At 55.6% G+C, this 11,604-nt stretch overlaps 1 protein-coding gene across 1 annotated transcript; it reads right to left on the bottom strand.

Moving 5' to 3' along the window:
* Positions 1-389: 389 nt before the first annotated feature.
* On the bottom strand, positions 390-10,952 carry AP2S1 (adaptor related protein complex 2 subunit sigma 1). Its single transcript, XM_036302959.1, has 5 exons — positions 10,800-10,952; positions 6,326-6,475; positions 1,650-1,763; positions 956-1,015; positions 390-758 (listed from the first exon to the last, which is right to left on the bottom strand). Exons 1-5 carry the CDS (start codon positions 10,800-10,802, stop codon positions 657-659), a joined length of 429 nt encoding a protein of 142 aa, XP_036158852.1. The 5' UTR covers positions 10,803-10,952; the 3' UTR covers positions 390-656.
* Between the last annotated feature and the right edge of the window lie 652 nt (positions 10,953-11,604).

Raw genomic sequence — 11,604 nt, 5'->3', positions numbered from 1 at the left:
CAATGAGAAAAAAAAACACACAAAAAAAACTAGCTCAGAACAAACCCGGCTCGGCCACTGACCAGCTCTGTGACCTCAGGCGAGTCGCTGAACCTTCCTGAGCGCGTCTGGAAAATGAGGCAGCATCTCTCCCTCGTAGCTGAGGCGTGAGTAAGGGAACAGTGTCAACGCTTAGAGCGACGCCTGGGCGATAATCAGTGATGTTGAGTGTTCGCTGTGACTATTAGTATCTGAGTAGCAAGCGCTCGGGTCCAAACCTGTCACCCTTCCAGTCCGGGCCTCCGTGGCAGGGGCAGTGTGAACGTGCCTCTCGGCACAATCAGTGTTTGCTGACCGACCAACCAGGGAGTCCCGAGTGCCCCGGCTCCCAGGGAAGACAGACACGGGGCCAGGAGGGGACCACAGGTTTATTGGGGGCTCCACACACGCACTCACGGTGTCACACGACAACGGCACGGTTACGCAATACACACGAGGTAGCCTCCGCCCGCAGCTGGGGCCCAGAGGCAGTGGGGTGCAGTCTCCTCCCTTGCGGCCCAGACCCAGCTGGGTGCCTTCCTCCTGGGCAGCTGAGGGAGGGGCTCCGGGGCGGGCCCCAGGCCTGGAACGGGGAAGCGAGCAGGCAAGTCCATGGGAGGCCGGGGCGGAGGGGCCGCTCACTCCAGGGACTGGAGCATCAGCAGCTGTTTCAGCACCTTCGTCTGGCTGGTCTCGCGGATCTCGCCGGCCAGGAACATCTCGTCCACGACCGTGTAAACCTGAGTGGGGGAGGGGACAGGAGAGCCGGCGTGAGGGAAGGGGCCCGGATGCGGGTCCTGACCTGGGCGCTGGGGGCTCCGAGGCCTGAGAGCCGGGAAACGGGCACCAGCAGAGGCATGGAGGTGCCAACAGGGGTTACGGCCCACCCCCTCCCCTGCCTGTGGCCCCCACGGCCGCGACGTCACCAGGAGCCCACCTTGTAAAAATTGAACACCAGGTCCAGTTCACAGACGTTGTGGAAATATTCGTTTAGGACCTGGGAGAGGGAGAGAGACGGTGAGAGACGGGCAGGGAGAGAGACACACAGAGACAGGAACAGAGGTCATCAGACAGAGATGGCAAAAGAGACCGAGCGGGAGGGAGAGGGAGACAAACAAGAACGAAGATCAGATGACGACAGAAAGACATGGCAAAACGACAGACAGACTGAGGGAGAGGGAGAAAGGAATGGGGAAAGTGACGCGTGGGCACGGAGACAGACGGCTGCATAAAGACGACAGTGGCTGCAGCAGAAACAAGGCCCAAAGAAAAGGGGAAAAGGCCCTGGCTGGTTTGGCTCAGTGGATAGAGCGTTGGCCTGCAGACCGAAGGGTCCCGGGTTTGATTTCTGTCAAGGGCACATGCTTGGGATATAGGCTTGGTCCCCAGTGGGGGGCGTGCAGGAGGCAGCTGGTCGATGGTTCTGTCTCATCACTGATGTTTCTCTCTCCCCCCTCCCCTCTGAAATCAATAAAAATATGTTACAAAAAAGGGAAAAAGGAGAGAAACACAAAAGGCAGTGAGGTGGGTAGAGAAAGAGGCAGGTGCGGTCGAGGAGGGTGGGCGCAGCGGGACCAGGGACGGTCCCCGTACTGGAGGCCACCGGGGCCCAGCCCGCCCCCCGCACGCACCTCCACGAAGTTGTGGATGGCCTCCAGGTAGGCCAGGTTGTTGTCGTTGACGTCCACGCAGATGCAGAAGTAGAGGCCGGCGTAGCGTCGGTAAATGATCTTGAAGTTCCGGAACTGCGGGCAGAGAGGCGGTCAGGGACGGGGTGCCCCAGAGCCCAACGTGCTGGGCAGAGTGGGCCAGAACATCTCCTTTCTCTCACGCCCCTGAGGCCCTGCTCTGTGCCTGGCCCTGTGCTGGGGACACCGTGATGATGGACATGGGCCTGGCCCTCCCCTCCTGGCTCACAGTGCAGTGCTGAGAGATCCATCCTCAGATATCCCCAGAGAGGGCAGGGCTGGGCTGCACGAGCCGAGAGCGAGCAGCTAACCCAGCCTGGGGGCCCAGAGGGCTTCCTGGAGGAGGGGACGCCAGACCTGAGGTCTGGAGGATGAGCAGGAGTGAATGGGCCGGAGTGTTCCAGGCAGAGGGAACAGCCTGTAGAAAGGCCCAGGGCCAGCAGGAGCCGGGCAGGTCCCACGGCACCCTCCCCACCTTTGCGTGGCTCCCCAGCGCCTCTGGAGAGGCAGAGGCCTTAGCCTGGACGACTCGTTCATTCATCCACAGACCCTGGTTGAGCGGGCAGGCTCTGTGCCCGGCAGCAGTCACCACTGGTAACCAAGCCTTGCTCCTAACTGGACTGTCACGGAAAGATTACTCCAGCAGCACACACAACCCAGGCATAAGTGCGCATGGACGGGGACACAGGCGCTAATTGTATGTGTAAGATAGAGAAACAGGCAGGTACAGACACAGAGATCCGTCCTGGGCTGCAAGCACAAAGCCAACAGCTGAAACCCCAGGCCCAGGCCTGGCGGGCGTCTGGCGCCACCTGGCGGCAGCTGCGAAGGCCACCGTTAGCCCTGGATGTTTATTCTTTCCAGCTCATCCTTTGGTTGGTTTGTGACCTCATTACAGCGCTGCCCGCACATAACCCACCGACTAACAAGCATGTGTCAGGGTGCGTACTCCACTTTCCTTTCTTTAAAAATTTTAATTGATTTTTAGAGAGAGAGGAAGGGAGAGGGAGAGACAAAAGTATGCACGTGAGCCCTAACCGGTTTGGCTCAGTGGATAGCACATCAGCCTGCGGACTGAAAGGTCCCAGGTTCGATTCCGGTCAAGGGCATGTACCTTGGTTGCGGGCACATACGGGGGGGGGGGGGGGGGGGAGGCAGCTGATTGATGTTTCTCTCTCAGTGATGTTTCTAACTCTCTATCCCTCCCCCTTCCTCTCTGTAAAAAATCAATAAAAAATAAAAAAAGTATGGACGTGAGAGGGAAACACACGCCCCACCCGGACTGAGCCTGCCACCCGGACACGAGCCCTGACCGGGCGTCAAACGGGACCTTTCGGGGCCTGGGAAGACGCCCAACCTGCTGAGCCACAGCGGCCAGGGCCACTTTTCCTTTAACTGACACAGTTTGTGACTTTAAAAAAGGCTGGAGACCCCTGCCCTGGAGAGAGGGCTCCAGTCTCCCGGGCAGGAACGCTCTGCCTGCGCTGCCTGTCAAGCTGGCGGCCTGGGCAGAGCCTGTCGCTGAGCAGCACTCTCTGAGCCTCCCTTCCCGGCTTCCCCCTCCCTCCTGTGCCCGTGAACCCAACACCAGGCTTCGCCGCCGAGGTCGGCCCGACCCACACTCGTCCTCTGCTCCACACTCGGCTCAGTCCCCTCCTGCAGGCTGAGGGGGTCCCCCCTCTGAACGCCTTCGGCCACTGGGGCCTGTCCCAGCCTGACCACTCCAGCTGTCAGTCTAGGGACAGGGCCATCTCCCCACTGGACAGTGAGCCCCCGGAGGGAAGGCGGGCTGTCACCGCGGTGTCCCCAGCCCTGGACACTGACAGGTGCTTCAGGAGACACAATAATGTCCCCTCCCCCCCCAGGGGTGTCCACCTGTGTCCAGCCAACCCCTCCCCCAGAACTCCGACTCTGCTCCCTCCTGGACAGACAGACACCTCACTGCTCACCTGCACCTCAGCCTGCTCTTTCCAAAGCCGGTCCTGTCTTAAAGTGACAGTGCCATGCTACCGGCGGGCCGCTCTCTCTCCCACTCCACATCTAACCACTGGTCCTCCCGCTGGCTCCACCTCCCAGTCTTCTCGCCACCCCCACTGCTTCCACACCGGTTCCACTCACCTGCACCTGTCACCTGGACCCTGGCTGTCACCTCCCGCGGCCTCCCTGCTCTGCTCTTGCCCCCATAGAGGGGCCCCAAGTCGCCCATGTCCCTCTTCTGCTCAAAACCTTCCATGGCTGCCCCCTCACTCGGAGGAAGGGCCCACGTCCTCACCACAGCCCACAAGGCCCTGCGCCATCTGCCCGTGTTATCTTTGTCCTCATCTCCTCCTGTCCCTCCCCGGCTTACTCCTCCTCAAGCCTCCTCAGGCGGCTGGCCTTCCTGCTATTCCAAGAATGCCCCAGTATGTTCCGCCCCAGGGCCTTTGCACTTGCCAGTTCCTGGGGCTTGGAATGTTCTCTCTCAGATACCATGTCCTTCCCATCCTTCAACCCCTTCAGGCAGGTCTTGGCTCAGATGTCACCTCTTCAATGAGGGTTCTCTGATCAAGCCGCATTCCAGCCCCAGCACACACACCCGCCCTGGACACTCGCATCCCCCACGCGCACCTGGACACTCGCATCCCCCACGCGCACCTGGACACTCGCATCCCCCACGCGCACCTGGACACTCGCATCCCCCACACGCACCTGGACACCCGCATCCCCCACGCGCACCTGGACACCCGCATCCCCCACGCGCACCTGGACACTCGCATCCCCCACGCGCACCTGGACACCCGCATCCCCCACGCGCACCTGGACACTCGCATCCCCCACGCGCACCTGGACACTCGCATCCCCCACGCGCACCTGGACACTCGCATCCCCCACGCGCACCTGGACACCCGCATCCCCCACACGCACCTGGACACCCGCATCCCCCACGCGCACCTGGACACCCGCATCCCCCACGCGCACCTGGACACCCGCATCCCCCACGCGCACCTGGACACCCGCATCCCCCACGCGCACCTGGACACTCGCATCCCCCACGCGCACCTGGACACTCGCATCCCCGACGCACTTGATGCTCGGGGCCCCTGTCACCACCTGACACTGTATCTTTACCATCAGCTCTGAGGGCAGGGACTCAGTCATGTCTCTTACGTTCGCTGCAGTATCCCAGCGCCCAGAGCAGCGCCTGGCACACACACACACACACACACACACACACACACACACACACACAGGCTCTCCATAAATATTGGCTGAATTCTTTAGGGCATCCAGCCTGGTCTCTTGAACAGGCTAACACCATGGGAACTAAAGGTGGAGACTTCTCGATGAAAAGAGACCGAAGCAATGCAAGACTGACCGGCTTTTAACAACCAGTATTGATCATTTGGGGGAAATTTAAATATTCACCAAGTATTAGAGTAATATTTAAAAAGTATAGCCCTGGCCAGTTTGGCTCAGGACTGAAGGGTCCCAGGTTCGATTCCAGTCAAGGGCATGTGCCTCGGCTGCGGGCTCAGTGCCCGGCCCTGGTTGGGATGCCTGCGAGAGGCAACCAATCGATGTTTCGCTCTCAGATCCATGTTTCTCCTTCTCTCTGTCTCTCCCCATCCCTTCCACTCACTCTAAAAATCAATGGGAAAATATCCTTGGGTGAGGATTAACAAACAAACAAATAAATAAAAAGTATGATGCATTTTCTCAGGTCTGATAATACTATTGTGGAAATGAAAGGCCTTTATTTTCTAAGTCATATCCTGAAATATCATGATGACCGTAACTTAAGTGCACATGCTACAGTAACGGATGGTTTGTTATACTATCCTCTCTAGTTCTGTGAATCTGAACATTTTTATAGTAAGTTTTTAAAAGGCAACCCAGCCCTAGCTGGTGTGGCTCAGTGGACAGAGCATCAGCCTGCAGACTGAAGGGTCCCAGGTTCGATTCCAGTCAAGGGCACATGCCCGGGCTGTGGGCTCGATCCCCAGTAGCGGGTGTGCAGGAGGCAGCCGATCAATGATTCTTTCTCATCATTGATGTTTCTATCTCTTGCTCCCCCTCCCTTCCTCTCTGAAATCAATAAAAAACTATATACAGTGTGTGTGTATAATATACACACACACACACACACACGTATATACAGTGGGGCCTTGACTTACGAGGGTCCCAAGTAATGAGTTTTTTGAGATACCAGCTGTCTCTTGGCCGATTTTTTGCATTGAGTTGATAGAGTAATTTGAGTTAACGAGCTCCTTAACGAGCTCGGTCTCTGAACGAATTAAACTCTTAAGTCAAGGCCCCACTGTGTGTGTGTGTGTGTGTGTGTGTGTGTGTGTGTGTGTGTGTATATGGCAACCCCCCAAAATTCTTCAGCCCAAAAAAGAAAAAGGTAGAGCAAAAAGGCATAATATTAATACTGATTAAATCTGGGTAGTGGGTGCATGAGCCTTCACTCCACTTCTCCCTCACTGTACGAATCTGTATGTTTGAAAAGTTTCACAATGCAAAGTACCTAAAAAAAGGAAGACAGCAAGCTAACAACGTGCTGAGTGAATGAATGTGGGAAGGGAGGAGGGTCTGGGGGGAGGGCCTGAAAGGAGGCATGGGGGACCGGGGTCTGTCACCTCCACAAAGTTGGTGTGTTTGGCATCTCGGACCGTGACCACGGCGTGCACCTCCTCGATCAACTTCTGCTTCTCGTCATCATCAAACTGCATGTACCACTTGGCCAGGCGCGTCTTGCCCGCTCTGTTCTGGATGAGGATGAAGCGGATCTGGGGGCAGCAGGAGAAGGAAGTGAGAGAGGCAGGGGGAGAGGGCCAGCGCTCCATACACCCAACAGCCCCACCCATCACCGCCAGGGAGAGAGGGCCACCCCTCCCTGCTGCCTGCCTTCCCCGGGGCCCAGCCAGGCCGCTGGCCACACGCTCCCATCCCAGCTCCCTCCAGCCCCTGGAGAGATTTCTCCTCCGCAGAGCAGCCGGCTCTGCCCTCAGCTCCCGGGCCCTGAGTCCAAGCAAGGCCCCACCACCTCGTTTGCCTGGCCTTGGACATGAGACCTGCCTTCCTGAGCGCCCATTTCCCCACCAGCAAGACAGGTTTCCTTCTGGGGCTATTTTGCAGGTTAAATCAGTTTGTAAAAACAGTTCAGTGGCTGGCACATAGCAGGCACTCAATAAATGTTTGCATTTCAGACGTCTTTGGTATGGGTCTTGGCAGGGCTAACTTCTTTTTTTCTTTTTACTTACTTTTTTTTTTTTACTTATTTAAAAAAATCCTATCTATACTAATAAAAGAGTAATATGCTAATTAGACCAGACATCTATCCGGACATCCTTCTGGACAAAGCCACAGTGGCGGGGGCCAAGTCAGAGGTGGTTAGGGGCGACCAGGCCAGCAGGGGAGGGCAGTTAGGGGCAACCAGGCAGGCAGGCAGAGGTGGTTAGGGGCATCAGGCAGACAGGCAGAGTGGTTAGTGGCGATCAGGCAGGCAGGCAGGTGAGCAGTTAGGAGCCAGTAGTCCTGGATTGCAAGAGGGATGTCTGAGGGGTCCTGGATTGGAGGGTGCAGGCTGGGCTGAGGAACTCCCCCCCATGCACAAATTTCATGCACCGGGCCTCTAGTTACAATATAAAGATGTAATATGCAAATAGTTGTTACATAACGACCAACTGTATAATGACTGGATCACGGATCAGCAGGAGGGTGGGGCAGCAAGAGCTACAGGAGGGGGCAGGGCAGCAAGCTATGAGGGGGTGCGGGGGGAGCTACAGGAAGGCGGCAGCAAGCTACTGGCACACGGATTTGTGCGCAGGGCTACTAGTTGAGATATAATTCACAAACCATAAAACCCACCACACATGTATATAGCTCAATGGTTTTTAGTATATTCAGACAACTGTGCATACATCGCCACTAATTCCAGAAACATGTTCCTCAGCCCAGAAAGAAACCCCCCGCCCATTAGCAGCCACCCTTCCTCCGCCAGCCCCCAGCAGCCACGAATCTTTCCACCTCCATGGATTTGCCTGTTCTGGACATTCCCTAGAAGTGGAATCTGGCTTCTTCACTCAGCACGATGTTTCCAAAGTTCATCCATGTTGTGTCCCCCTCTGTGGATAACTTCATTTCCTTTATCCACTCAGCAGTGGCTGGACACTTGGGTTGTTTACATTTCTGGGTGATTATGAATCATGCTGTTCTGAACATTCATGTGTAAGTTTCTATGTGGTTGTATGTTTGCATTTCTCTAGGGTGGAAACCTAGGAGTAGAATTGCTGGGTCATATGGTAGCTCTCTATCTAACTTTCAGGAACCGCTAAGCTATTTCCCAAAGCATCTGCCACTTCTTCAGTGACATAGCCGCTTGGTGCCTCAGTTTATCCACCTGGAAAATAGGGCCACATAAGGGTGTGATGAGGAGTAAAAATATAGGAGAAGTACCCAGAACAGTGCTTGGCTCGGGTCAGCTATGAGTATCATCCGTGATGGCTAGAAACTGTGTTTTTATGATTCTGAAATGCCAGGCCAACTGTCATAGGGCTCCTATGAAAGCTGAACGCGTTAATGCCAGGAGTGCTTAGCAGAGTGCCCGTTACACACTGAACACTCGATAAAATTAGCTATTGTGATGACTGAGGGGCATCTGACCGAGTGGCTAAGAACTCAAACTCGGCAGTCTGAATGAATCTCGGCACTGCTTGCCCTGTGTCCATGGGCAAGTCACTGAACCTCTCTGGGCCTTTGTTTCCCCCTCTGTATAATGGACATAACAAGAGTCCCTCCCTCCTAAGGCTGTTGCACAGGTTACTAAACATAAGGGTCGTATTACAGTGACTGGCACAACTAAAGTGACACGTAGTATAGTGGAACCTCAGTTCTCAAACTCAATTCCTTCTGGAAGGCTGTTCAAGAAGCGCTATGTTCAAAAAGCAAGTCGTTTTTCCCATTTAGAAATCATGTAAATTGAATGAACCCATTCCAGGCCCCCAAAAGGATTCCCTGTTTTAAACTTTCTCAGTTGCCTGTGATCGTTGTTCTAGGCCAGTGATGGCGAACCTTTTGAGCTCGGCGTGTCAGCATTTTGAAAAACCCTAACTTAACTCTGGTGCCGTGTCACATATAGAAATTTTTTGATCTTTGCAACCATAGTAAAACAAAAACTTATATTTCTGATATTTATTTTATATATTTAAAGGCCATTTAACAAAGAAAAATCAACCAAAAAAATGAGTTCACGTGTCACCTCTGACACGCGTGTCATAGGTTCGCCATCACTGTTCCAGGAGCACGTCCACGCCCGTAGCAACATCAGCGCTCTCGGTGGCCTCCTTACGGTTTAAAATTGTACGAATCGCGGATTTCGCCACGCCAGACTCGGGAGCCAGATCAGACGCCTGAACACCTCTATCAGACTCTGCAGTTTTTTCTTTTCTCAGCTCTACTGTTGTTCTCACAACTTTCCTTTTCACTTTGCTGCTGCCACTAACCTTCTTAGAACCCAGGGAGACTCATGTGAACAAGGCGAGGTTTAGTGGTAAACTGACTCACACTGGAGCCTTCTCTCCGTTGTCGCCTGACTGATCACACAGGTAACAGTATGACAGGGGTGTCGGGTCCAGAACCGAGGTGCTGTTCGACAACCGAGACATTTTCCCATGAACAACTTGGTGGAGAAACAAATTGTTCAAGGCGGGAGACGTTTGAGAACCGAGGTTTGACTGTGTTAGTTCTTCGCAGTATTATCATTCAGCGCCGTCTGGCTGAGAAAACTACGGCCCAAGTTCACCCGGACAGGAAGCCTACCTTTGGGCCCAGTTCTATTGGAGACAGGCATGCGCATGCCCATTTTATAGATAAAGAAACTGAAGCTCAGAGGAAGAAGTCTCGCAGCCAGCAAGCAGAGCTGGGAGTCCAATGGCTTTGCTCTGAGCTCCCTTACCCTGCGGGGGGGCGGGGGGGGGGGTAGGAGGGAGGGAGGGGGGAGCCCCCGCCCTGTCGCAAGAGTCCACTCTTTCCTAAATCTCGCTCTCCACATATTCTATCCACTTCCCCCAGCAATCCAGCTGGCTGGGACAGGCTATTACTGCCTCCTTCCAAGAACCCCTTCTGCTGAGCCAGGGAAAACCACTTCCGAGCAGGGCAGGGGTCAGGGGCCGGAAGGGAAGGCGCCCGCGTGGGGGTGGACCTCTAAAGGCGGAGGCACTCGGGCCTCCAGGAAGGGGAGCTAGAAGCAAACCTAGAGAGTTGAGGGGGAGCTGTTCCGACACCCACCACCCTTCATCTCTTTTCCCAGCTCCCGGCCCAAAGAATCCTTTTTTACGATCCAAAAGCCCCAGCCCGGGGGTCAGGTGCCAAATCCCATACCCAGTCCTTGCTCCAAAAGCCCAATCTCTCACTTCTGTGCCTACTCCGACCCCCCCCCCCCGACCCCCCCGCCACTCACCTCCCCGTTGGGAAGACCTGTCACATTGCACCCCATTTCATGGCTAGTATCCATTCCCTTCCGCCAAGCCTTCTTCCCCTCGCAGCATGCTTTCCCGGACACCAAAGGCCCATTCCCTACAGTGGTCCACTTCCCGCCTCCACGTCCCAGTCTCCCACCAACAGCGTCCCGCCCGTTTCAGCACCCCCTTCCGCCTGCAATGCCAGCTTCCTGCCTCCGGAGACCCTTTCTCTTTCATCCCGATGTCTCTCTCCTCCCACGCTCCAGCCACGCTCCCAGAGGGCCCTCCTCTTGGGACGCCCCCTCCCTGCCTCCGATTCCTTCTTTCTACCCTCGAGACCCTGCCTCGGCAATTGCCTCCCGGTTTCAAAACCCCCCCAATCATCTCCAATGTCTTCCACTCTACAGCCCTCTCCCCTTGGCACCTTATCTCCAACGACCCGTAGCCTCCAGGCCCCCGGTGTACCCCCATGCCCAGAACCAGCGCTCAGTTCCCCGCTTCCCGGCCTTCGATCGGCCCCAATCCCGAGAGCTCGAGCCCGGCCCAGACCAACGCACCGCAGCGGGGGGGGCTTGTCAGTGCCCGACCCAGCCTCCAATCTGCACGTGGGTCCACCCTCCTCCCGTCCCTAACGCGAGCGCGCCCCAGTTACCATGGCGACCCCCGTCCGGACCCCAGCTGCCCCGGTCCCGCGGCGACTGGGCGGCTCCCGCTCTGCAAGGTGTTGGGGGGATCCAGGGCTAGAGCGGACTTCCGGCAGAAGAATCCGCTCGCCCTCTAGCGCACAGCCCGCTGGGAATTGTAGTCACAAGAATGGGTTTGCGCGTCAGGGTGTCAAGGTGGGGAAAAGAGACGGTCCCTCTTCCCAGCATCCTGAGAATTTGTCCATTTTCCTCTGTCCGTTTTCCTCTCCCCGTTTCCTCTCCCCGTTTCCTCATGCATGCTAGGAGTTGTGTCTTCGGAGGACTACAATTACCGAAACCCTCGGCGGTGAGCAAGCTGAGCCTTGCATTCTGGGAAAAGTAGTTCTCATGGCCCCTCCTCCAAGGCGAGATGGGCTTGCTGGGAATAGTAGTTTTAAATAAGAAACGGCGTGTGGGAACGCTGGAAATGTAACTGTGTTGCCGTGCTCACCCAGGGCTTTGTTTAAAATACGTTGAGTGTTTCCCTAGGGGAGACGGAGAGTAGTGTAAGAGCGTGAACTGTGTGTGCGCAAATTCTGCCGTTGCATTTCCTAGCCGTGAGACTTTGGGCCAACAACCTCACCTCTTAATTTCGTCTGTGAAATAGGAGAGATCAAGGGGCCGCCTCGGTAGGATTGTTTGAAAGCTTTGATAACTTCCAAAGTACCTAGCACAGTGCTTGACACACAGTAAGTGCTCAATAAATATTAGCTGACATCATGAATATTCATCGTTAACATCAGGTAATAGGGATCTTCTTACTTCCTGTCCAGA

This window comes from Myotis myotis, unplaced genomic scaffold, assembly GCF_014108235.1.
Source record: "Myotis myotis isolate mMyoMyo1 unplaced genomic scaffold, mMyoMyo1.p scaffold_m19_p_34, whole genome shotgun sequence".
NCBI lineage: Eukaryota > Metazoa > Chordata > Mammalia > Chiroptera > Vespertilionidae > Myotis > Myotis myotis.
This window is presented reverse-complemented; position numbering and strand designations above follow the sequence as displayed.